Genomic DNA, 25,497 nt, shown 5'->3' on the forward strand with positions numbered 1-25,497 from the left:
AGGCTCTGGGAAAGACCCCTGTGTTTTGGACCCAACCTCTGTGGAGTCCCTTCGCCTGTGACCTTGCTTCCTCCCCTCAGTCCCACCTGGGCAACAGTATCCCTGTTGGCTCCATGTTGTTCCTTCTCCAGTCCCCTGGCAGCTTCTGACCAGGGACCACCCCGGGGGCTGGGGGGCCCCTGCTGCAAGCTGACCAGGCCTCATGACCCACCTCGCAGTCCTGAACAGCAGAGAGAAGGAAGCCCTGAGCAGGAAGTGCTGAGGCGCAGGGTGAGGGCAGGGGGGGCGGGGGGGGGGGGGTATGAGGAGGGGAGCCCAGCCTCCCGGGGCAGGAGCAGTGACCACAGGCCCCCACTGTAGGCAGGTGGGAGGAGGCTGATTTAAAAGGCAGTTGGGCCTCTGGCCGAAGCACTCCGCTCTGCACCCAGCCCCGGCCACCCATAGGCTGTAGGAAAACCCAGACTTCCGGACCAGCTTAGGGCGGGTGCCATGTGAGCCCAGCTTGGCTGTCTTTCTGCCAGCCCTCCTTCTCTCCCTCCTGCCCACCTCTGCCTATCCAGCTTCTCCAAAGAGGGAAACTTAGCACCATGTCTCTGCTCAGTCCTGTCCTGCTGCCCCCCAAGGTGAAGGCCTATCTGAGCCAAGGGGAGCGCTTCATCAAATGGGATGATGTGAGTGGGGCAGGGACTGTGGGCTGCTGGGGCACTGCGGTGACGGGCTGGGCTGCCAGGGGCTTTGCTAGGGCGGATGGGTTGGTTTATGTCTGCCAGGACCCAGGCGCCTATGTGACTTGGCCAGGCAGCTGACACAACTGCCTGGATAAACAAACCTGGGGGTGGAGTGGGTGCCTCAAGCATACGTCCTTGGGCTGCTGGGGCTAAGGCTCTGTCTGAATGTGAGAAGAGGGTGGGCTGCCTGGAGGGGGTGTCACAAGAACAAGTTTCTTTGGGTTTGTCCTCCCCCAATGCCCCCAAGAAGAGCAGGGTTTGTTGCTCCTGGTCCTGCCCTTAGTGGGAAGAAAGTGTGCCCCCGAGTTGAGGCAAGGCCAGAAACAGAGATGAGCCAGGCCCCTCCTCCCAGCACAAACATCCCTCTCCTGCCCCATTAGGACACCCAGACTAGAATCCTTCACCCCTCCCCACCTGGCCCTATCCCTGTCCCAGTAAAGCCTTGCTCTCCCCTGAGCCGCTGTGGGGCAGCCACAAAAGGCCCCTGGACCCAAATGAAAACTGGAGGCTTCTGCTCCCAGGGGCCTGGGAGGAAACGGATTGACTTCTGCTTCTGCTGGCTGCTCTCGGCCCAGCTCCCTGCTGCCTGCCTGTGTGCAGGGGAACGGGGAAGGCACTCTGCCTTGCGCTTCTGTCTCCACTGTGTCCGCTCCTTCCCAGACTGGGGCCTGCTTCCCAGTGTTGGTCTTCCCAGATACCAGAGGCCAGGGCTTTTCTTGGGCAGGTGAGGAGAACAATATGGCACCCGTTCTTCAGGGAGGGGAAGCTGAGGGCTGGCCCAGTGTGAGAGTCAGAGGGACTGGTCCCAGGAAGGGAACATGAAGGCCCTGGGGGTGGTCGGTGGGGCGTGGAGAAGGTCCTTAGTGGGCGAGTGGGCTCTGGGTCTGTGAGTTAAGGCAGTCTGGGGCTCTCAGCCCTTCAGCACTGGGCTAGGCTGAGTAATCTAGTTGCCATGACTATGGGAAGAGGGCTGTGGCGAGCCGCTTTCTGCTTCCCTAGGAGTGTGTGGTCACTATGGCATGATGGTGGCATGTCCCAGGAGCCCATGGAATGAGGGAAGTGTCTCAGAATGAAAAGTGAAGTGGCCTCTCTCAGTTCCTCTGTGAAGTGTGTGTAACCTGACTGGGCAGAGGGTCATTAAGGGTGGGGACATCTTTATGGCCTTCTCTGCAGGCCGGCACCTGGGTACCTGGCTGCCCCCCTCCCCTCTCCAAGGCAGGGAGGGCACTGCATGATCCTCCATCCTGACTTCCGAGTGCAGGAACCTAGTCACGGGGCACATGCCGCTGTAAGCCAGGCCTCTGCTCTCAGACTGCTTTCAGCGCAGTTGGCAGATGACTTGCGAATGTCGTGCCATGTTGAATAAGCACAATGCACAGGATGTAATCGCCTCCCAACTTAATTTTGTCTCCTGCTCCCCTTTACAATGGATTTGGTGGGAGAAGCTCTACTCTTGCCCATGGAAGGAAACTCAGCCAACAGATGTTCATTCCATTTGCTCTTGGGGAATAGATAATTCTATGGTCACTTTTCCTCACAAAACCCAGTCTTATGTCAGAAACTAGTTATAATTCAAACCTCCAACCTTTACTTAGAATGACATTTTCTGCCCTCCTGGCTCTAGGAATGGCTTCAGGTGGGCTGCAGTTCCTCTGGAAAGGCCTCTGGTGGGATTCCCTGCTCCTCCTCCAAGCTCCTACAGGAATGGGGTGCAGGGAGGGAGGTGGGAAAGGGGTACCAAAGTGCTTAATTGAACAGCTGCCATTGTCACATCAACTGGTTCCTACTCTCTTAGGCTTATTCATTTTCTGATGCACATTTTTGAGCAGACCCTCCCCCCTTGAGCTGGGGTTCTCTTGTTTAGGGTCCTCCTGCCATCTCTATCTCAGGAGGTCAGTTACAATGACTTCTTCGGCCCCTCCATATCCAGTTACCACCTTCAGCTTCCTGCAGCTTTGGACTCATTGCCTATCTCTCAGACAGGCCCACTCTGATCCCAGCAAATAATCACATGTTCCTTCTGTGGTTTGGGCTCATGGAGCACTTCAGCATCTCCTGCCTCTCACAGTTAGCCCACCTGTCACCGACTTGGTTTCCTGGGCAGGACTCAGACCTCAGTCTGTTATGTTCCACAACTGCAGGGGTGACAGAAGTTCTCCACGTGCAGTTGAAACCCCTCACTAGGCTTAAAGTGAGGGGTCAGGCACCCCCAATCTTCCTTTGGGGAGGAAAGGGAATGGAGCTCACAACGCAGCTTTCTCCGAAATTAACTCCTCACCAAATGTTCTCTTTCCTCTATACTTGAACCATCCCTGATCTGAGAACCTCTTTTTGGATCATTTTCTGTGTAAATTCTGCATTTGGTCTGGTTTGGTATGCAGGAACTATCGTACCTTGTTGGAAACTTCAATTTTAATATCTTGTATATCTTTATCTGTGCATATAAAGACCATTACAATCAAAGGTAGCCGGTGTGCCCTGCGAATGGAACAGGAATTTAGAAGTGAGTTCATTCATCATTCATGTGGTCCTTCAGCAAACCTGGGGCACCCGCTTATGGTCTAGTACACGCTTGTTTCTTGGGAGTCCACGAGCCACTGGGGATTTCCCAGATGGGCTTCTAGGTCTGAGAAACAGCCCTCACCCAGCATGTTTCAGAAAAGGCTTTTCAGAAGAGGTGAGACTTGGGCTGGTCCTTGGTATTTCAGGCAGGGGATGGATGGTTGGGTGCTCAGGCTTGAAGGTGGGAACATACTTGGTGGCTATGGGACAGGTGAATGGATGGGGCCCATGGAAGGGAGGACTGGGCATGTGGGAATCTAAGTTGTGACTAGATTGTGCAGGGACTTGGATGCAGGCACAGGAGTTGGGCTGTCTCACTGTTTGAGCAATCCTGGAGGTAGTATGGAGACTTGGGGAGAGACAGTCTACCCCTGTGACTGTGCTGTGTTCCTTGAAAACAGGGTGAGGTGGGGGCCAAGACTCTGGTAGGGGTCTAGAGGGAGAACCTCTCTTTGGGGTTTAGAGGGGAAACCCTCTCCTCTTCCAGAAATACCATCTCCAATCCTCTACCCCTCCTAGCCCGTGGTCCAAAGCTTTTAAGGCTTATGCCCAGCCCTTAGTTCTGGAGAACAAAGGGAAATGGCTATAGATTCCTGGGACAGCCACAGCCTAGGGAGATGGTGAGCTCTGAAACCACTGGTGTGGGCCAGGGAAGCTTGGCCTGAAGGCTCAGAACAGGGTGCTCATTCCTTCTCTCCACAGGAGACAACCACGGCCTCCCCCGTTATCCTCCGTGTGGATCCCAAGGGCTATTACTTATACTGGACATATCAGAGTAAGGTGCGGCGCCTCCCACTATGGCCCTGAGATCCTGCTGCATCACTGAGTCAAAGCAGCCCCTTGGCATGCGGGGGTGGAGGTGTGGATGCTGGGGAGTGTAGAACAATCTGGAAGGGTGGTTCTGGGGTATATCTCCTGTGGGCAGGGGCTATTTGCTCTGGCAGGCAGGATGCAGTCACTCCAACCATGGCTGCCTCAGGCCCGGATGCTCCAGCCTTAGCATCCTGTGGAGATGAAAGAAAAAGGAAAAAGAGCTGCTGCTGAAGGCTGATTCTCTGCCTATGATTCTGGGTGAACTTGAGGGCTCAGAGAGATCAGAGAATGGCCTCGGCACCTGGGCAGAAGGAAGGGAGGGGGAGCCCGGGGAGAGTTTAGGATGCTGGAGAGACGGTAGGCTACAGCTCCCTGAGTTACTCGAGTGGCCAGGAAAGGAGCCGATAGAGACGAAGGGTGAAGGGTCACCATGAGTAGGGAGAACCTGATTGTTGGGGAGGGAAGGCTGGGGTCTAGGTGCCCCCCCAGTTTTGGCATCAAGGGAAGGCAGCTGATGGAGACGTGAAGGGGTGTGGAAGCTCCCTCCTCCCAGCTGTTGGTCCACATCTCTTCTTTGCTCCCACCGGGCCCCTTCCAGGAGATGGAGTTTCTGGATATCACCAGTATCCGGGACACCCGCTTTGGGAAGTTTGCCAAGATTCCCAAGGTAGGTGGGCCCAGGCTCAGCATGGCCACCAGCGCTGTGGGGCTGGGGCAGGAGTCCCTGAGGGGTGGGAAGCCTGATCTCTGGAGCAAAGGGAAAGGTTCCTGGGCAGCAGGGCCTCCCTGAGTCGAAAAAGGGACGTGGCTGCTCCTGGGCTTGCTGGGGCTCCGGTGCCAGGCCACCATCCATAGAGACGCTGTGAAGCCAGCTCCTACCCCTGGAGCACCCCACGCTGTCTGGGAGGTGTTACTCACGCCCCCTGATCCCCTGACTAGTTTTTCTATATTTGCCCAATGCTGGTAGGAAGATTGGAGAAAGGGACTGGTGGGAGCAGGATTCCCTGAGACTGAGAGCTAAGAATCTATCTTCGAATGAAAAATGGCAACCAAAACACACAGGACTCCCAAGCCCCACAGCTTTGGTTAATCTCTTCCTGTGGGTCTCTCCCTCCCAGCCCCAGTCCCTGGAGTCAGGGAAAGGAAGATGCTGAGGCCTGTGGCTGCTAACATGGGGGTGGGATTCCACCCCCACAGGCCATAGTTCACGTGGCTGAGGGCGAGGGGAGGGAGCGCCGCAGTGGGCAGGGATGGCCCTCACCATGTCACCATTGCTGCAGAGTCAGAAGCTCCGGGATGTCTTCAACATGGACTTCCCTGACAACAACTTCCTGATGAAGACACTCACCGTGGTATCTGGTCCCGACATGGTGGACCTTACCTTCCACAACTTTGTCTCCTACAAGGAGAATGTGGGCAAGGTGCACGGGGAGACCTGGCTTGGGGCTTGGCACCTGGGATAGCCTGGCCCTGGAGGTGGGGGGTGCGGGCACCTGTAAGGTCAGCGGGCCTGACAGCTGTGCTCTGGGGTCCTGCAGGACTGGGCTGAAGATGTTTTGGCTCTGGTCAAGCACCCGCTGACGACTAACGCTTCCCGCAGCACCTTTCTGGACAAAATGTGAGTGCCTGCCTGCCTGGCCTTAGCCTGCGGGGCTGAGTGTGCCACGCCAGGGCCTGATACGCTGCCTTCTGTCCCACCAGCCTGGTGAAGCTCAAGATGCAGCTGAACCCTGAAGGGAAGATTCCTGTGAAGAAGTGAGTCTCCCCTAATCCTCCCCACACTTCCTCCCAACTCCCCAAAGCCTTCCCTCTCCAGTCCTGTCCCCTCTCTTTGCCTGGTGCCTTTCTCTGCTCCTTTAGTTTTTTCCAGATATTTCCTGCTGACCGCAAGCGGGTAGAAGCTGCCCTCAGCGCCTGCCACCTCCCCAAAAGCAAGGTGAGTGGTTCCCCCTTCCCCAGCCCACCCCACTATTCTCCTTCTCACCTGAGCTGGCTCTGACCAGAGGGAAACTTGGCCAGGTCTGGTGGGGGGTGGGGAGGGCAGGACTGACAGCACAGTCCCAGCCAACAGACAGCCCCAAAGCCAGTAACCTTAAGTGACTGGTTTCTGATACACAGAGACAGAACCAGGGTGAAGGAGGTGCGGTGCCTGGGTTCAAGCAGGTTGGTCTGCAGGACGGGGGTGGGGGTGTGGGGGGTGGAGGGGTGGGGAGTGGGGGGTGGGGTGGTTGTCAGGGCAAGCAGCAGGGGTGCCTGCATTCCCATTCTAGCCTTGGAATGGAAGTGGAGATGAATGTTTTCAGCCTGGAGGAGCAAGATAAGGTCGCAGGGGACAGGAGGCAGTCTGCAGGGATCTGAAAGCAGCAGGAAGGGACTAGTTCTGCAGGGTGTGGGGTAAGGAATAGAACCAAGGGTGGAAGCTGCCAGGACACAGACTTCAGCTCAACACAGGAAAATGCTTTTCCCTTTCCTTTCTGTTATGTAATTACTTTGTCATTACAAGTTGTATGCAGGGTTACCCCATGAGGTGCATTATGTGAATCACAAAAAGGAGCCCTCTGGGCAGATTCAGGCCTGAGCCAGGGTTCAAGCCTGGACAGGCGGGCAGGTGCATCTCAGCTCCCTGTCCCCCCTTGGCCATGCCTTTATACAGAGCAGCACCTGAACCCCATGGAGTCTTTCCTCCTGGTAAGAATATGGAACATTATAATTAAACTAAGACCTCAATGATCACCTGTCCCCATGAATCCCACGAGGAATACTTCCCCCACAGTCACAGCTCTGTGGAGCTGGTGACCCCTGGGTGCAATCAGCCACAGGTGACATAAGCATGGGGTGGGAGTGGGCTCCTGCTAAGGGCCCTACAGTAAGCACTTAGAGCTGCTGTCAGTACACATCCACCCTCCTTTTCTCCTGCCTCCTGAGCTCCCATCTTGGCTAAGCGCTCCTGATTTGTCAGCTCTCCTTGTGTCCCATCTTTGCTTGGAGCTGATAGATCCAAGATCTAGTTTTTGGGAGATCCGGTCTAGGTCTCCTGCTCTAAACTAAGACTGATGTTGGCCTTCCAGTATGATCCTGGAGGACATTTGATGGGTTTTTCTGGAATGGAATACAAAGGCATAGAATGACAGTACTTTCTGTTTCTATTTCTTTTGACTTGCCTATTCTGGACATTTCACGTGATTGGAATCATACCATGTGTGATCTTGGATGTCAGGCTTCAGTCACTTAGCATAATGTTTTCAACGTTCATTCATGTTATACCTTGTATCAGTACTTCATTCCTTTTTATGGCCAAATAATAGTCATTTTTGTATGGATAGTACATAATAGTATGGATATATCACATTTTGCTTACCTATGCATCAGTTGATGTACACTTAGCGTCATGAGTAATGTTGCCAGGAACACCATATACACAATTTTGTCTGGACATATGTTTTAAATTCTCTTGGATACATACCTAGAGGTGGAATTGTTCGATCATATGGTCACTCTATATTTAACATTCTGAGGAACTGCCAAACTGTTTTCCAAAGTGACTACACCATTCTACAATCCCACCAGCATTGTATGAGGGTTGCAATTTCTCCACATCCTCACCAACACTTGTTACTGTCTCTTTAAAATTGATTTCAGTCATTTTAGGGGGAGTAAAGCGGTATCCCATTGTGGTTTAGATTTGTGTTTGCCTAGTGACTAATGATATTGAGCATCCCGCATTTGAAAATCTTCTTTGGACAAATATCTGTTCAAATCTATTGCCCGTCTTTCAATTGGTTTATTTGTCTTTTTACTGCTGAGTTGTCCCCTCTTGGATGTCTGATTTGCCAATATTTTCTCCCATTCTGTGGGTGGTCTTTTCACCTTTTTGATGGTGTACATTGAAGCACAAAAGTTTTGAATTTTGATGAAGTCCAATTTTTCTCCTTTTTTGTTGTTGTTCTTGTGCTTTTTTGGTGTGTCCAACTATTATTGTTGACTTTCTATTTCTTTCTTCAATTCTGTCAGTTTGTGCTTTATGCATCTTGGGGCGCTGTTGTTAGCTGTATTATTTACATTCAAATTGCTTCTTTTTGAAAATATGTCCTCCACATAAAAAACAAAACAAAACAAAACAAAACACAAAACGCTAGCCCGCTGCTCTGGCAAGCAGCAAAGCAGCACCACTTACTTCTGACCTCTTTTCCTCCCTGTTCTGGTCATTCTTAGTTCCAATCCTGCCCCAGCCAAGAGACTAACCAGTGTCCAAACCAGCTAAGCACGCTCTCTGCTCAGCAACCAGGACCTTGAAAAGTGGGTGCTCGACCTGTTCTTGATGGTCCTGTGTCTGCCCTGAGCCCTCCCTCTTACCAGGCCCCCTTGTACAAGGCTGGGCCTAGCTGGTGGTTCTTAGCACAGAGAAGGTGTGGCAGGAAGGATCAGGTGAGTCTCTGTCCCCCCAGAATGACTCCATCAATCCTGAGGACTTCCCAGAATCTGTCTACAAGAGTTTCCTCATGAACCTTTGTCCTCGGCCAGAAATTGATGAGATCTTCACTACCTAGTAAGCTTCTTGGGCTGGGCTGGGCATGGGGAAGGGGCGGTAGCTACAATTCCCACTTGCCATGCTGCCAATTAGGTGGCTTTGCTGGAGAAGGGGGTTTCCGAGCTCCCCAGCCTAGGGGATGTAGACCTGTGCTCTTTTCTCTGACCTGCAGCCATGCCAAGGCCAAACCCTACATGACAAAGGAGCACTTGACCAAATTCATCAACGAGAAACAGAGGGACCCCCGCCTCAACTCCTTACTGTTCCCGCCCGCGCGGCCTGACCAGGTGCAGGGCCTCATCGAGAAGTATGAACCCAGTGGCATCAACGTGCAGAGGGGTGAGGACCAAGGGGGACCCCTCACCCCTTGTGGGCCTGCCCTGCTCTGGCAGCTGGGCAGTGCCCTGACAGTTGTCCCCTGCCCCCAGGCCAGCTGTCACCCGAGGGCATGGTGTGGTTTCTCTGTGGGCCAGAGAACAGCGTCCTGGCCCAGGACAAGCTGCTGCTGCACCACGATATGACTCAGCCACTCAATCATTACTTCATCAACTCCTCACACAACACCTACCTGACAGGTGGGCCCTGGCCACGTCCGTGCTTTTTCCTTTTATGGGGGCTGCTCCTGTCCCTTGCATTCCTCATGGGGTTGCCTGTGGGCTTCCAGCAGGATAGACCATGCTGGAGTGGGGTCGGGGAGAGCAGAACAGCCCGAGTGAAGTCTCTGCCCCTCCCCCTTGCTCTGGCTCAGCGGGCCAGTTCTCAGGCCTTTCCTCGGCTGAGATGTACCGCCAGGTGCTGCTGGCTGGCTGCCGCTGTGTGGAGCTCGACTGCTGGAAGGGGAAGCCCCCAGATGAGGAGCCTATTATCACCCACGGCTTCACCATGACCACAGACATCTACTTCAAGGCAAGACTCAGAGTGTGGGGGCTGGTGGTAATGGCACTGGGGAAGGGCCCTGGTTCCCAAGATTTCTGGGGGGTGGGGCACGTGAAGCAGAGAGGAGGAACAGCTGGGAGGCCTCAGACCAGTGTGGGGACTAGAGGGGACCAGAGGAGACAGAAGGCCAACAGTGTCTGTCCAGCTCTATGTGTGTGTTGAAACTGGGGAGTGGGGATGGGTGCCATTGGGGGAGGGGAAGCCTGGAGCCCTGATATCCTCTCCTGTTCTCCTCCAGGAAGCAATTGAAGCGATTGCAGAAAGTGCCTTTAAGACCTCCCCCTATCCTGTCATCCTGTCGTTTGAAAATCATGTGGACTCGTGAGTATCCAGGTCCAGTCAGCCTCCTTCTCTACATTCAGCCTCGTTCTCTTCCCTGCCCCGTCTCCTCCCATGATGCCCGACTCTCAGCTGTCCCTGGCCTCTAGCCACGCCCTCCAGCTCTCTCCCAGATGTCAACAAAATCACCTCGGGACCCCAGTTCTCCGGTTTGTATCCCAGCTTCCTTGACCTCTGGTGTCCCTGATGGCTCAGGCCAGGGGCCCAGAAAGACGGCCAAGAGTGGGGCAAAGCTGCTGAACGCCACCCTATTTCTGCTTCCTGTAGACCCCGCCAACAAGCCAAGATGGCTGAGTACTGCCGGATGATGTTTGGTGACATGCTGCTCACAGAGCCCCTGGAAAACTTCCCAGTGAGTGGACTTCACTGCGGGGCATCTGGGCCTGGGGGTGGGGACCTGAGTCTCGGTAGAGGCCAGGTTAACCACTTGCCAGGCACTTTGCTGAACTTTGGGGGTACATTAGCAACAAAGAGGCAGTCCCAGCTCTGAGACTGCTTACCCTCTAGTGGGGAGACAGATAAGGAACCTAGTCATGACAACCAGTGGCTGCTGTGGGAGTACGTGGGGAGTCCTGATCTGGTCTTGGGGATCAGGGAAGGCTTCCTGGAGGAAGTGATGGCTAAGCTGAAACCTGAGGGAGATACCGGATTTATGTTGGTGAGATTGGGGAGAGGGGGTTCTAGACAGATGGAATAGGTGAGAGAGAACATCACTGAGGAACTAGGGGTAAGTGGGGTCAGGCAGGGGTGGAGCACCTGTGGGGGAGAGAGGAGAGGTGAGGCTGGAGAAGTGGGCAGGGGCAGATGGAGAACGGCTTGGTATGAAAGAACTTAGGCTACGCCCTGACCGTGAGAAGATGCTGCTGACCCTCTCTCCTCTCCCACAGCTGAAAGCAGGCACTCCCCTGCCCAGCCCCGAGGAGCTCCGTGGCAAGATCCTCATCAAGAACAAGAAGAACCAGTTTTCTGGGTCAGCATCCCCCAGCACAGAGCCGGATTTGGGGGCTGAGGGCAGCTGCCCATCCAATGCCCCTGTGGGTGGGGACACAGGTGAGTCAGTCTGAGAGGACTGGGGGCGGGGTGAGGGAACCTGTGCAATGGGAGAGAGGCCCTGGGCCTGGAGGGGATGTGCTGGGGACCACAGTGCTGATGGAACTGTGTATGGCAGTGTGGGCTGATGAGGAAGGGGCTCAGCTGGAGGAGGAACAGGAAGAGGAGGAGGAGGAGGAGTCAGGAAATCTGGATGAAGAAGGGATGAAGAAGATGCAGTCAGATGAGGTATGTGCAGACAGCCCTGAGGTCCTTCTGCCACCTCCACTCCAGAGCCCTCAGGAGGGGGTGTGGGACCATGTGTGTAGGCTCTGGACTCTCTCTTTCTCCAGCCTCCTCTCTCCTTCCTAGGGCACAGCGGGCCTGGAGGTGACAGCTTATGAAGAGATGTCCAGCCTAGTCAACTACATCCAGCCCACCAAGTTCATCTCCTTCGAGTTTTCTGCCCGTAAGTTAGCATGGGGTGGTGGTAAGCTGGAGGTTCAGCTAAATTCAGGAGAAGGTCCTTAGGAAATATGTCCTGATACCAGGCAGCTTGATAGGTGGGGGTAAGAGGAAGGAGGGCCTCCCCCTTTCTTGGACTGGGGGCTCTGTCTATAAATATTCAGCAGAGGAGTCAGGCAAAGGGCTTGTTTAAGTGGCAGTGGCTCCCATTTCCCAGCACAGGACTGAGGAACTTGGCACCAACCAGAATGTTCTGGAGTGTGTCGGTGACAGGCAGGTCGTTTATGACAGGCCACCTTAGCCAGGCTGGCCTGGGACTCCTGCAGCCGCCTGCAGGTTCTGTGGTTCCCAAGCCCAGAAGCCCAGGCCCCGTGGCCTGAGAACCCCTGGGAGGGGGTGGAACGCAGAGAAACTGGTCAGTGCTCATCTGCTCCTGCACTACGCTGTTTATTTTCTCCGGACATACTCAGTGTCTTCCTTTTACTCTCTGTGAGTGTTCCAACATGAACACCTCTTTCTGTATACACTTGTGCACAGTGTATATCTCTGCAACCTTGACAACTCATCCCTGAGCCCACAGCCTGCACCCCTACCTGTGCCACCCATGGCGTGTACCACTCTGTGTGTGTGCCTCTCATCACTACCCCCACCCCTCTTGTTCAGCAGAGCTGGCAGGCTTCAGACCCTGCCCACCACAGCATGTCCCTGACCCCCTGGGCTTATCCTAGCATGTTTCCCATATCCTCCGCACCCATCCAGGGCAAGCACCCCTCACCTTCCAGACTGTGAAACACACCCCATCCCTGTGCATATTCACTGCACATGCCCTTTACCCCCAGCACACACTGTTACCCACACAGATCTGCACATCACCCCACCCCCCGGGGTTGGCTCCTGAACCCTCAGGCCTCAGTGGAAATGCTAGGTTGGAGGCATTTCTGTGCTGGAGGGAGCTGCACCAAAGGGGAGGGCAGGTCTGAGGGAGGGCACAGCCTGACATGGACTCCTGCTCCTCTTTCTCCCCTACACAGAGAAGAACCGAAGTTATGTCATCTCCTCCTTCACAGAGCTCAAGGCTTATGACCTGCTCTCCAAGGCTGCAGTGCAGTTTGTGGAGTATCCTTGAGGCCTCAGTAGCCAGGGTCCCTGGTTGGAGTGGAGGGATGGGGACAGGGCTCACGGGGGAGGGGGTGTTGGGTCTTCCTGGTACAGGCAGCTCGGCCTCCGATACTCTGGGACAGCTACAACAAGCGCCAGATGAGCCGCATTTACCCCAAGGGCACCCGCATGGACTCCTCCAACTACATGCCCCAGATGTTCTGGAATGCTGGTTGCCAGATGGTCGCCCTCAACTTCCAGACGATGGGTGAGGGCATTCCCAGGCCCTTAAGAACCCTCCCCTGCCCCTCCTACCATCATCCCATGCCTGGGATGGGGTTAGGACAGACAGGGGCTTCCGGATGATTGTTGAGGCTCGGGGGGAGCACTACAGGTGTGTGAGTGTTTAGGGATAGAAATGCACTAGCTCATGCCGCTATGACTGCATGTATGAGTATGGATGTGAAGATGCCAGGGTGCTTGCATGATCTCTGGCTGCTCTCTGAGTGGGTCTGTGGGAACGCCTGCTCCACGGGCCTCAGCCCCCACTGTGAGCCTGCTTTGGTCCTGCTGCCTTCAGGTTGTGGGCTCTTTCTGAGAGATGAGACACCCTAGGAAACCAGACTGGGACATGAGAAACCCTCATGCCCAAAGTCTGCCCAACCTCCCCGTTCACAAGACAGGAGGAAGGTTGGGAAATGTGAAAACAGAGCGTGGGTGCAGATATAGGCCTCCTCACCCAGTGCCCTTGTCCCCCCAGACCTGCCCATGCAGCAGAACATGGCGCTGTTTGAGTTCAATGGGCAGAGCGGCTACCTCCTCAAGCATGAGTTCATGCGACGACCAGATAAGCAGTTCAACCCGTTCTCAGTGGACCGCATCGACGTGGTGGTAGCCACCACCCTCTCCATTCAGGCAAGGCCCTCAGGCAGACAAGTGGCCGGGAGGGCTGGGGCCTTGAGGAGAAAGACACAGGAGCCCTACTCCTGCGCTCCCAACCCCCTCCCATGATATCCTGAAAACTTCAGCCCCAGCCAGTTCGTGCAGTAGCAAGTTGCCTTGGAAACTACCTCCTCCTCAGCACTGGAGGCTGCCTCTTCGTCCCTATGGAAACCAAGGGGAAGGGCTGAGGCTAGGGTGGGGGAGGGGAGAAGAGTGGGCAGAGTAGGGCAGCAGGAGCCCCAGGCTCTGGGGGAGGGTTCAGTTCCTTTCTTGCCTGGGGAGGGAGGTGGTGAGGCCCACACCTCTTCCCTGAATGCTGGAAGCACCTGGTTGCCAGAGCTTAGCTGTCACCCTGGAGCCACACAGTCTGTCTGGGGTGGCCCGAGCTGAGTGGGGCTCTTCACAGTACCCAGGAGTGGATGCTTCAGCTAGAGGAACTAGAGGCCCCAGGTGCTGGGGAATGGCCTGGGTGGGGCAGCTGATGCTGGTCTCCCCCGCACCCCCACCTCCAGGTAATCTCTGGGCAGTTCCTGTCAGAACGCAGTGTACGTACCTACGTGGAAGTGGAGTTGTTTGGCCTTCCTGGGGACCCCAAGAGGCGCTATCGCACCAAGCTGTCACCCACGACCAACTCTATCAATCCAATGTGGAAGGAGGAGCCCTTCGTCTTTGAGAAGGTGGGGGCCAGGGCAGGGCAAGGGCTGAGGTCCAGCCCCACTTCCTGGCCTCTACTTATAGAAAAGAGGAAACACATAAAGGGAGTTCCTTCATCCTACTCCCCTTTACACCCCTCACTCTGTGCCCCCCTGAGTTTTAAGAGTCCACAACGCAAGTTTACAGAAATGTACTTAGTGGGAAAGTTCTATGTGTGCGTGCGTGCATGCGTGTATGTATGTATGTATGTGTGTGTGTGTATGTATGTATGTGTGTGCGTGTGCATACATATGCGTATGTGTGTGTGTGTGCGTGTGTGTGTGCGTGTTCATGTTAAGATCAGAGGCAGAAATGTGAATTCCCAGACCAGGGTGCAGCATCCCACGGGATCACGGAGTCTTTTGCCCCCACTGGATACTTGTTGGCAAAGCTGCCACAGGCTGTCTGCACCAGGCCCTCCAGAGCCCTGAGCTGCATATCCAGCCCTTCTGCTCTGTGTGGCCTGGCCATGGCAGGAGGGGACAAGATGCCTATATGTGTGACCTAGAGTGTGCCCTCTGTCCTCACCGAATTTGGTCATACGTGCCATGTTCTCACAGTGACCCTAGACTTCTGGAACCCGGGAGAGGAGCACCTTGGCCACCCTCTCCCCTCCCCAGCTTGTCCTTTCCTGAACTCTCCTCAGATCTTGATGCCTGAGCTGGCCTCTCTCAGGGTGGCTGTGATGGAGGAAGGCAACAAATTTCTTGGACAGCGTATCATCCCCATCAATGCCCTGAATGCTGGTAAGGTTACGGGTCCTTCTTTGCTGTTCCCAGCAGGTCTGAGACCAAAGCCACCATCAGGAGCCTGTGTGGAGGGTGGGGCAGTTTCAGGGAGGTGCTCCTGAGACCTTACCTAACCCTCTCCTGTCATCAGCCTTAAGGAGTGGGGCAGGAATAGTGCCTCTGCAGGAAACTGACAGAGGTGAGAACTCAGCCTAACAGAATGTCTGTTATTTTCTGGAACTACTGGGCAGTTTCCTAAGTAGCTGACACTTGTTGGGTACTTCAAATGCTTCAAAGGCTTATAACACATTCTCACTTAAACCTAATAACAACCATATGGGGTAGGAACTATTCTCCCTATTTCACAGATGAGGAAAGTCTCAGATATTGAAAACAACCTGCCCAAGGTCACAAGCCAGACTCGGACGCTGGCCTCTGACTCTAAAGCCAAAAGCCTTGCGTACTGGGCTGCTCACGTGCAGCTGGGTGCAGTGGGCGCTGCTCATCACCTACCCCGCCATTCCCAACAGGATACCACCATCTGTGCCTGCACAGTGAGAGCAATATGCCCCTCACCATGCCTTCGCTCTTTGTCCTCCTGGAGATGAAGGACTATGTACCTGACACCTGGGCAGGTAGGAGACCTGTGGAATGCTGGGAGCCAGGGCTGTCCACTTTCCCTCCCCCTCCTCAAGCCAGCTTCTAGAGTGGGGCAGGACAGGGTCTCCCGGGCTAGGTGAGGACGGGGGAGGTTTCCAGGTATGTCTCCGTACCAGGCCCATGATCCCCTGTGCACCCAGATCTCACCGTGGCCCTCGCCAATCCCATCAAGTTCTTCAATGCCCACGATAAGAAGTCTGTGAAGCTCGAGGAAGCCCTGGGAGGCCTGCCTGAGGTCTGTGTTGCTGGGTCCATTGCCAGGGCCCCCCAGGAACTTGCCCTCTGCGGGAAGATGAGGGAGGGGGCAGAGTCCCAGGCTCAGGGAGAGAGGGGCACTGGAGCCCTCTTCCTAACTCGCTTTCCCTACGCAGAAGCCCTTCTCTCCTGAGAGTCCAGTTGCTAGCCAGGTCAATGGGACAACTGCCCCAACAAGCAACGGGTCCGCAGGTATGCACGCAGGGTCCTCCCACCTACTGGAAGGGTCTAGACTTCTCTGGGGGCACCCACAGGCACATTCCCCCCTGGTGGCAGATTTTTTAAAAAAGACTTTTACCTGGGGAGGGAATACTGTGTCTGAAGCCTCCTCGACTGAGAAAACGTACTGCAGGGGGTCCATACTGCCACCCCCAGCGGGCAGGGAGGAACAGAGCTGAGCCAGGGTACCCCAGGGCACCTGTCAGCCGTCCTGTGGCTCTTGCAGCAGCTTGGGCCGGGGCCAGGGAGGAGGCCACGAAAAAAGCTGCGGGTACTGCCGGCTGAGTATGAGTGGTTTTGGGGACGAGCCTGGGGAGGGTCCGGGACCCGCAGCGGGGCTCCTGGGCAGCGGGGCACCTCACCCGGGTCCCCGCAGAGCCGCGAACCACCAGCTTGGAGAAGCTGCGGGAGCTGAAGGGCATCGTGAAGCTGCAGCGGCGGCACGAGAAGGAGCTGCGAGAGCTGGAGCGGCGCGGGGCGCGGCGCTGGGAGGAGCTGCTGCAGCGGGGCGCGGCACAGCTGGCTACGCTTGGGCCACCGGGCACCGGGGGCGGCGCCGGGGCTCGCAAGCTCGGCCCGGGCAAGGGCTCCCGCAAGAAAAGGTAAGGGTGGCGGCAGCATCCTGCCCTCCGAGGTTCGGACGCCGTCATCGGAGGGCTCAGGGCCTGTCCCCACGTGGCCTCCGCAGGACCCTGCCCTTCGAGGAGACCGCCAGAGCCACGCCCGGCGAGGGCCCCGAGGGCGCAGACACGCGCGTGCGCGAGCTGAGGGACAAGCTGGAGCTGGAGCTGCTGCAGCAGGGCGAGGAGCATTATGAGTGCCTTCTGAAGCGCAAGGAGCAGCACGTGGCCGAGGTGCCAGGGTGAGGGAGGGGTGGGGGTGACAACCCAACCAACCGCACGCCCTGCTCACAACAAAGGGCTTCACGCTAAGCCCATCCGCTAAGCCATCCTTACTCTCCCCTTAGCAAATCGCCAAGATGATGGAGCTGGCCAGAGAGAAACAGACTGCGGAGCTTAAGACCCTGAGGGAGACCTCAGAGAAGTACGACCGCCTCCTTTCCACTCCGACTCTCGCCTCCCAAGAGGGCTCAGGCCTACAAAACATCTTCCCGATGACTGTCTCTCTGCAGTGACACTAAAGAAATGAAGAAAAAGCTGGAGGCCAAGAGGTTGGAGCGGATCCAGGCCATGATCAAGGTCACCGCGGACAAAATGGCCCAAGAGAGGTGAGTCCTGGAGGAGAGGCCCAGGGCTCCAACTCCAGGCCCAGTGCTGAGCGGGAACCACTCCAGGTGCCAAGAGGCCTATCTGCAAGTGGGTCCTGACTTGATTCCCAGAGATATACCTGTCCCTTGGCCCTTTAACGTTAATCTAACTTCTTTCGCCTCTGATCAGAGTGTCCTCCTTAGACAAAACACAGATGCCAACACTGTTTGAGCAGAGAAGAGAATTTAAGGGAAAATCAAGCATGCAAAGAGGGCGGTGAAACCTTGGGACAGTAGCTTCCCACCTGTGCTTCCGCATGCATGCCTTGAAGCACAGTGAGAATTAGTAAGGAAGCCCTTCCTTCACAGGCCCCCCTGCCCCGGGGCTTCCAATAGCCCCTCAAATCTTCCTTGGGTCTCCATGATCACCCCTCTGCCTGGTTCCTGCCCCTTTGGCGTATTTCTCATTTTGCCTACACCCTGAGCAATCTTTGTCTCACCCAACTCTTCCCAGGGGCCTCCTGCCCTCTCTGAAACTCTGATCACCCCAACAGGTTGAAGAGAGAGATTAACAACTCCCACATCCAGGAGGTGGTACAGGTCATCAAACAGGTGTGTAGGGCTGTGTCCTTCCCCAACACACACACACATATGCTCTCCATAGGAATGAAAGCGTGGCCCCTGGCATTTACGTTGCCCTTAGGAAATATACTGTCCAGAGCAGCCCATGCAGCGAGGGGCGGGAGGAGGCAGAGCCACAGAAGGGGGGCCCCTAGGCCAGCCTGAGCTTCTGGCCTTTCTGTGGAGCTTAGTGCACCAGCCTAAAGGGGTCTGTGTCTGGCCAACTGTCCTGGGTAGAACAATATGGGCTAGCTGGCTAGGGAAGGAAGGGATTGGAGTGAGTGCGTGAGAGGGAATGAGAGGGGCTTCCTGAGGCTCCAAGGAGCTGAAAGAGGAAGGAAAGTCCTGCTGAGAATGGACCTAAAGCTCCCCTGGGGCTTATTCGCAACAGTACAGAGCTACCAGCTCCTGAGTCCTGACCTTGTCCCAGACACTAGGCCCAGGGCTTCACATGAACTGTCTTTTACAATCCTTAACAATCCAGTGAAACAGGTGCTATTGTCCTCATTTTACAAATTAAAAAACGACAACAACAAAAAAACGTGTAAAGGTTAAGGAATTTGTCGAAAGCCTTAGAGCTGGTTAACTGGGATTGTAGCTGGACGCCAACCCAGATTGTGTCGTCCTGATTCTCTGCCTCTCACTCCCACCCAGATGACAGACAGCCTGGAGAGGCATCAGGAGAAGCTGGAGGAGAAGCAGGCAGCTTGCCTGGAACAGATCCGGGAGATGGAAAAGCAGGTGACAGGGACCCCCAACAGTTAGCCTGGCTCCTGGGTGCAAAGGGAGCCCTGTTCCAAGGAGCTTCCAGTAAGGAGTTCAGGGGAGGGGAGACTCACCCCTCACCAGTGGGTCATAGGCTCGAGTTCCCACGGGGTCCTGGGACCCTTTCAAATGAGGCAGCTCTGCAGATCTCTGCTTGGTTGGCACCCCCTCTCCTGAGAGGCTCCCTGATGGGCTCCGCTATGCCCTACCTCCCATTCCCATCTCTGAAGAGCTCTGAAAAGACCAGGCATCTCCTTGTTCTACTGCCCAGGGGAGGGAGTGTGGGTAGGTGGCCCCTCCTGAGCCAGGCGGTGGTCCTTGCTGTCCCCACAGTTCCATCAGGAGGCACTGGCAGAGTATGAGGTCAGGATGAAGGGCCTGGAGGCTGAGGTGAAAGAGTCGGTGAGGACCTGCCTCAGGACCTGCTTCCCCTCTGAGGCAGAGGACAAGCCTGAGAGGCCCTGTGAAGCCTCTGGGGAGCGGTGTGAGCTGGACCCACTTACAGCAAAGGCAGACATCCAGGAGAGCCACCTCTGATACCCCCAGCCAACTGAGACATTCTACAAGGAGTTTCGCCCTTCTCTGGGACAAGGCTCCATCCACTTAAGAGGAATGGCCCCAGCAGTCTCAGCACTCGGAGGCTGTGGAAAGCTGGGGCTCCCTTGGACCCTAGAGACCGCTCCTCAATAACCAGGCTAAAGGAGGAGGCAGAGACCAGATACCATCAGGGCAGGGGCCCATCAGGGCCACTGAGGTCCTCTCCAAGCTGACTTCCTTCTCCTCATCCTTCTCTTCCACCTTGAATAAGTCGTATGTGTGTTGAGGGCAAAAGAATATGGACTGGGAGGCAGGAAATTGGGTCCTAGCCCCACTCTGCCTTTCTTAATATGCAACTAGTGGTGCCTTATTCTGGACTCAGTTTCTTCACCTGGAGGGTTAGGCCTGGCCACCTGAAACCTCCACTCTAGCACCTGTAGATTACGCAGGACCAAATTCCAAACCCTTCTGCCATAGGGCAGGCAGCTCACCCAGGCTCCTGGGCCCCACCTCAGGCCTGCCCTGAGATGGCCTCAGTGTCAGCTTCCTGATACAGAGCCTGGCACTTCCTCCAAGCAACCTGGGGTCGGGACAGGCTGCCCCTAGGATCCCAGGCTGAGGTCCTGTCATGCAGGGTCTCAGCTCCCGCTCCCCACATAAGAACTCAGGACATGGTGAGGCCAAAAAGAAACACGGAGCCATAGATAGGGGAGTCATACCACTATATTCTTGCTGGCGGCTGGGCTGGAGACACAGGAAGCAGGAGCCGCTTGATCTGCAACCTGCCTTCTGCTTCTCTGCCAACCAACCCCCCTCTAGCGTAGCCACAGCAGTCATATTAGTGGCTAATGGCGAACTGGTTACAGCTGATGGCCAACTAGTCACAGCTGATGGCCATCTACTACCCGAGCCAGCACCTTTCCACGTGAGGCCGAGAGCCTGGAAACTGCACTCCTGGCTCTGTCCCCGCACTCCACCCTTACAGTGTCTTGCCTCACAATCTACACAACAAGTGCCTTCCGCGAGGGGACCTATGTCAGGAACCCAGCACAAGAGAAAAAATTTCAGTCTAGTTCAAGTAATGTCCCAGGAGGTGTCCCTCGATGTCCACCTATTTTCCTACTAAATGGTTTGTTCCTAAACAGTCAAGCGGTCCATCAAATCAGGGATGGAAGGCAATTCCCCATAGTCCATAGTCATTCGCCAGGGCTGTGCACCGACCCCACAACGTGTGCCCTCTCCGCAGGGCGCGGGCTCCAAGTCCTCCCCAACGAGGGGGTGAGGGACGACCTTGACCTCACCCGCATCTTCCATGGAGGACTCAGCAAGTGTTTCCTCCTGGGACTACAAGTCCCGCATCCGGGCTGCCTCAGCAAGCACTTCCCAGCCCACAGGGCCATAACGACCTTTGCTTTCTCCAGCCTATGCTGGTCGGAGAGCCATCCACGTCTTCCCACCCCTCCACGGGGGTCCAGCTCCTGAGAACAGTGGTCACCGGGCACCACACACTGTCTGGAGGCCACTTGTCCTCCTGCCCCGAGTCAGACACCATTCCTACTTGGCCGGAATCCTGCTCGCTGTGCCAGGTGTCCGAGTGGGTGGTGCTCTCGGCGTAAGATGTCCACAATTCGAGAAGCCCAGGGCAGCAGCGGACCACCAAAAAGCAGGTGACGCCTGCTATGGTCAGTAGGGCGGCGTGCCATCTGGAGGTTCGAGAAGACCACCAATTCACTGAGGGGTCACGTTTCTCCCAGGCCGATCGCGCCTCCCGCTCCCGGTTCCCGGCGCCCGCCTGGCACCGCTCCTCCTGGTCTTCCTGAGACTGAGTGTCCATACACACAGACTGCTCCACCGCCTTTCGGAGAGCTTTGGCCGGCACCGTACCTGCTTGCTGAGCCATGTGTCATGCAGGGTCTCAGTTCCCGCTCCCCACATAAGAACGCAGGATATGGTGAGGCCAAAAAGGAACACCCACGGAGCCATAGATAGGGGAGTCATACCACTATATTCTCCCTGGCGGCTGGGTTGGAGACACAGGAAGCAGGAGCTGCTTGATCCGCAACCTGCTGTCCGCTTCTCTGCCAACCAACCCCCCTCTACCATAGCCACGGCAGTTGTATTAGTGGCTAATGACTAACTGGTTATAGCTGATGGCCAACTAGTCACAGCTGATGGCCATCTACTACCCGAGCCAGCACCTTTCCACGTGAGGCCAAGAGCCTGGAAACTGGTCTCTGGGACTCTGTCCCTATAGGTCCCTTCCCTGGCTTCCTGCCTATGGAGGATGGGAGGCTGACATGGAAAAGCTGCCAAAGCTGTCTGGTCCTCAGGCGGCTGAGACAACTGGGGCTGTGGCTGGTGATGAGGGGAGAAGGACAGCTCTGGGCCCTCTGCCACCCAAAGCCTGGCTTGTCCCTTTTCCTAGGCCTGGGGGGAGGTACTTCATAGCACATACCCCCAACCAGGCTGCCTGACAAGTCTGCATCATTTTCTCTCCTGACTTTATGAGGTTTATTTATTTTTCTCCTTCTTAGTCCTACTAAAGGACCCTGTCCCAATATTTTCTGTCTAAGCCTGGCCTCTGTTCTACAGCTAAGAAATGGGGGGCAGGAGAGTAGAATGCCCCAAGATGAAATGGGCTGAGGGAAAATCGTTGGGAGCTGAACCCCAGGGTGAAGTGTCCTTCAGAACCCAGCAGAATGGCCCTGCCTCTTGGCTTGGAGGGGAGTCACTTCCCTTTCTGCCAGCTCTGATGCCACAACCACTGGAAAATGACATCACCCCTCTTCTCCACCTCCACCCAGATGTGGCCCTTCCTTGTCTCCACCCTCAGGGCTAGAGCCGAGGAGCCTAGTGCAAAGGTGTCCCCCACCCTCTTGGGGAGTTGCAAACCTTCAGGCCACCTGCACCCCCTTAGGCAGACTTACAGTGGTCAGATTCTCAGGCCTCGTGGCAGTTATGTTTGATCCCAACACTGTAGAGGGGCTTGTGGGAAGTCATTCACTGCACCTATGGCATGGTCCCAAATCCCAAATGGGGACAGGCACTGGCTTGGGAGAGGGTGGGGTTTGATTCTGGGAAGAGGTTGTTTTCTTATCAGAGAGTTATAGCAAATGCTATTAACTATGAGCACCTGTGCCTTTGGAAAAGAAACAGGACTCCCGCATCCCTCTGGGGGCCTGACCTCTGGGATCCTAGCTGTCCCTGGCTGCAGGGTAACGCTAGGGGCCTGCTCATTCACAGGAATAAGCCCTGTCATATATCAGCATGCATACATCCTGGATACAACCAAGGGCAGTGCCCTGTCTGCAGCCCCCCAGCGAGGCACTCAGCTGTCCCATCTATACCCTAGCCCAGGGGTAAGAACCATGCAGGGATGGGGACTCAAGCCTAGAGGAAGTCACTGACCCAGGCACAGGGGCATAAGCCAGAGCCAGTGCCAAATAGAGCCCACAGGACAGCCCCCAACTGTTGCTAATGACTGCTCAGGGGAAGGAGAGGCTATCTCTCCGTCACCTCTCAGCTGGCCAGGCATTGTCTCTGGGACCCTAGCATGGAGCTGAGAAGCCCAGGAATGGGGAAGCAGATGCAATCCTACCTCCTAGAGAAGCCTCTGAATTGCAGGTTTGGGACTTCCCTTGAGGCCAGGCCCAGCTGCCCACTTCCCTGCTTTCTGTCCTCTGAGAAAAGGGCGGGTGCCCTTGGGAAAATGCCGTAGTCTCTGGGCCCTGGAGATGAATTAATCCCTGGCTTCAGGGGATGTGCAGAGGAAGCGTTGCCTTCCCTTAGAGCACTGGGCAGGTGAAGGGCACTAGCGTGGGAGTCCCATTCCTGCTGCGAATCTGTGGGGCTGGGGTTGGTCATGCCTCAGTTTCACCTTTGCATAAAGGGAAGGGTCCCTACCCGCTTCCCAATCCCACTGCTGATTCAGATGCCAGAGTCCCCTGCTGACTCACCCCATCCCCTGCACCTCCCTACTGCACCCCCCACCCCAAGCTCCTGGATCTCCCCAGCCATGTGCCACCAGGCCCAACCCTGCTGAGCTGGTGCAACGTGACAGGGTGAGGGGGTTGGTGACACTTAAGGAGGAAAGAAGGGGGCCTATGGGGTGGGGGCATCTGCAGACAGAGTGACAGACTGCAGACCCCAGCAGCCTCTGGGAGGAAGCCCTTTTGCCAGCCTGAGGCCTGCATGGGGAGAGGCTCAGCAGGTGGGAGGGGAAAGTGAAGTGCCTGTCTGCCCCCTGCTTGCCTCTATCTCCTGTCAGCCTTCAGCTCCCAAGCGACAGCTTCTAATTCCGGCTGTTGGTACCTCTGCTCTGCAGCAAAGTCTCAGCTTTTTTTCAGCTTTGCTATTTCTTTTCTGTTCAGAACATACTGAGCCCACAGTGAAGTCAGAGCAAAGGCTCCGGGGCCTGAGACCTGGCACCCCACCCCCACCCCACCCTTCCACCACAGGCCTGGTTGGATTGGTGAGGCCGGCTGGGGCAAATGGAGCCAGCTACTTCTCCCAAAGAGCACCTAGCAGGGGGCTCTCTGAAGGAGACCTGCCCCAGCATCTCTTCCCTGGAACTGTATCCATCCTCCACCGGGAACAGGGACATAAATGAGGCAGTGTTGTCTTAGGGAGGCTCAGCGGGGAGGAGGCAAAACTTTTTACAACCAATGAGGTGCCCAGTCTATGTTCTTGCTGTTTTTCTCCTGTGTGTGTGTGTGTGTGTGTGTGTGTGTGTGTGTGTGTAGGGGGCTCACTGCCTGGCTGTAGGCTAGCCTGCCACACACAGATTCTGGGGGTGCCCTCTTCCCTGACCCTAAAAACAGAACGAAGGGAAGAAGCAATTTCTCTCATGCTGGAGAAAAGGGAAACTGAGTCATGAAGGGAAGAGAGCCTTTCTTCCACTATTTGAGTAAAGAGGGAGAACATTCCTGCATTCTTACGGGGGTTGGAGTCTATACCCACCCTTGGGTGACCCCCAGGAGGGGTCCTCAGGTCTGGGGGCTGAATGACTGCCGCCCTGACACTCTCTAGAATGATCTTGCATGCAAGCAGATCTTGCATGTGAATCAGTGTCATTTTGCAGGTCTGAAGCCACACTGCTACATAGTAAATGCCTTCAAGCTGGGACTTAACTCTGACGTAAAATACTGTGCCCTTTCTATGACACCATGAGAGAAAATTCCCCCAGGGGGATTAAAAAATGCAAAAAGAAAAAAGAGGGGCTTCACAATGTGTGCCTGCTCTATGGCTGGGTCCCATGCCAGGTAGACATCTCTGCAGTCTGGGAGCTGGAAGAAGTTCAGGTTGGGGGCCATGTGCCTACTTTCCCACTCACACACCGTCTTCCTCCCAGGTGTAAATCCTCTCCATACCATACACCATCCCGCCAGCCCCCCTGCCCCGCACCCCCATCCGCAGCTCCTTCTACAATGCTTCTTGTCAGTGAGGCCACTTTTATTCTTCCCTTAATTTCCTGTCTTTCATAGGAAGGGACCCCTAAAACAGTCCTCAACACTGTCCCTTAAAGGTGCTTTTCCTGACTCCATGCCCTTGCATCAGTAACCACATCTGCAATGCCTTCCTTCTTTCTTAGCAGCCAGATCCCATCTCTCACATCCTTGAAGACCACCTCAGAAGCCCTGTTCTTAGAAGACCCCAGAGCCCTCCCCTCCCCACAACTCCACCTTTCCCTCTAAGGACTGTCTCGGTTTGTATTTAACAGATGTATTCAGCTCTCAGGTGATAGCCTCCATTGTTTACATCCTGGCCTTTAGTCCCCTGCTTGAGAAGAGAGGTCTTTTCCATCCAGAACTGCGCTTCTGCTTCTGTATTTCCCACAGCTGGGAACACAATACCTGGCTCACGAAAAATCTCAGTAAACTCTGTAGTTGATCCCTGATTCACTTCTTACTTTACAAAATATCCATTCCAACCCTACACATCCTCCCACCTCCGTTCGGCTCTGAGGCGCCCTGACTCCCCCTCACCAGAGGCCTGCGGAGCCGGGGATTTGCTAACACAGCTGAGCACTCCGGGATCCTAAGGCGCCGCGCGCTGGCCCCCCTCAGCCTGCTTCTCAGTCTTGCGGAGCTAGCAGGCGGGAGAGTTGTCGGGGTTGGAGACGTCTGAGATTGGAGAGCGCACTCTTCCCCCCACCCCCGCTCCGGTGAGCCTGTGCAGGAGGAACAATTGTGTGTGAGTGCCTGGTTCGCGACATTTCGAGTAGCAGTTCCCAGCCAGATTGAGCGCCCCGACCCCGAGCACAGCGCAGGTACCCCCGCCACCCTTAGGTCGTTTATGGTCCAGTTCTGCTCTCATGGGGTCCAATTTCCTTCCACCCGGACCGCTGAGGGCAGCCCTCGGTCTTCCCCGACA

At 55.6% G+C, this 25,497-nt stretch overlaps 1 protein-coding gene across 1 annotated transcript; it reads left to right on the forward strand.

Annotated features, from left to right (window-relative positions):
• The first annotated feature begins 335 nt into the window (after positions 1–335).
• PLCB2 (phospholipase C beta 2) lies at positions 336–19,816 on the forward strand. The gene is made up of 31 exons (XM_033109462.1): positions 336–671; positions 3,993–4,070; positions 4,702–4,770; positions 5,384–5,524; positions 5,642–5,721; positions 5,805–5,858; positions 5,964–6,039; positions 8,549–8,649; positions 8,804–8,970; positions 9,060–9,206; positions 9,380–9,537; positions 9,806–9,888; positions 10,174–10,258; positions 10,794–10,956; positions 11,075–11,184; positions 11,308–11,404; positions 12,432–12,516; positions 12,642–12,766; positions 13,259–13,413; positions 13,953–14,117; positions 14,780–14,879; positions 15,392–15,496; positions 15,662–15,756; positions 15,893–15,968; positions 16,372–16,597; positions 16,684–16,849; positions 16,963–17,039; positions 17,128–17,223; positions 17,757–17,814; positions 18,478–18,564; positions 18,922–19,816. Exons 1-31 carry the CDS (start codon positions 588–590, stop codon positions 19,123–19,125), a joined length of 3,513 nt encoding a protein of 1,170 aa, XP_032965353.1. The 5' UTR covers positions 336–587; the 3' UTR covers positions 19,126–19,816.
• Positions 19,817–25,497: the final 5,681 nt, after the last annotated feature.

This window comes from Rhinolophus ferrumequinum, chromosome 6 (genome assembly GCF_004115265.2).
Source record: "Rhinolophus ferrumequinum isolate MPI-CBG mRhiFer1 chromosome 6, mRhiFer1_v1.p, whole genome shotgun sequence".
NCBI lineage: Eukaryota > Metazoa > Chordata > Mammalia > Chiroptera > Rhinolophidae > Rhinolophus > Rhinolophus ferrumequinum.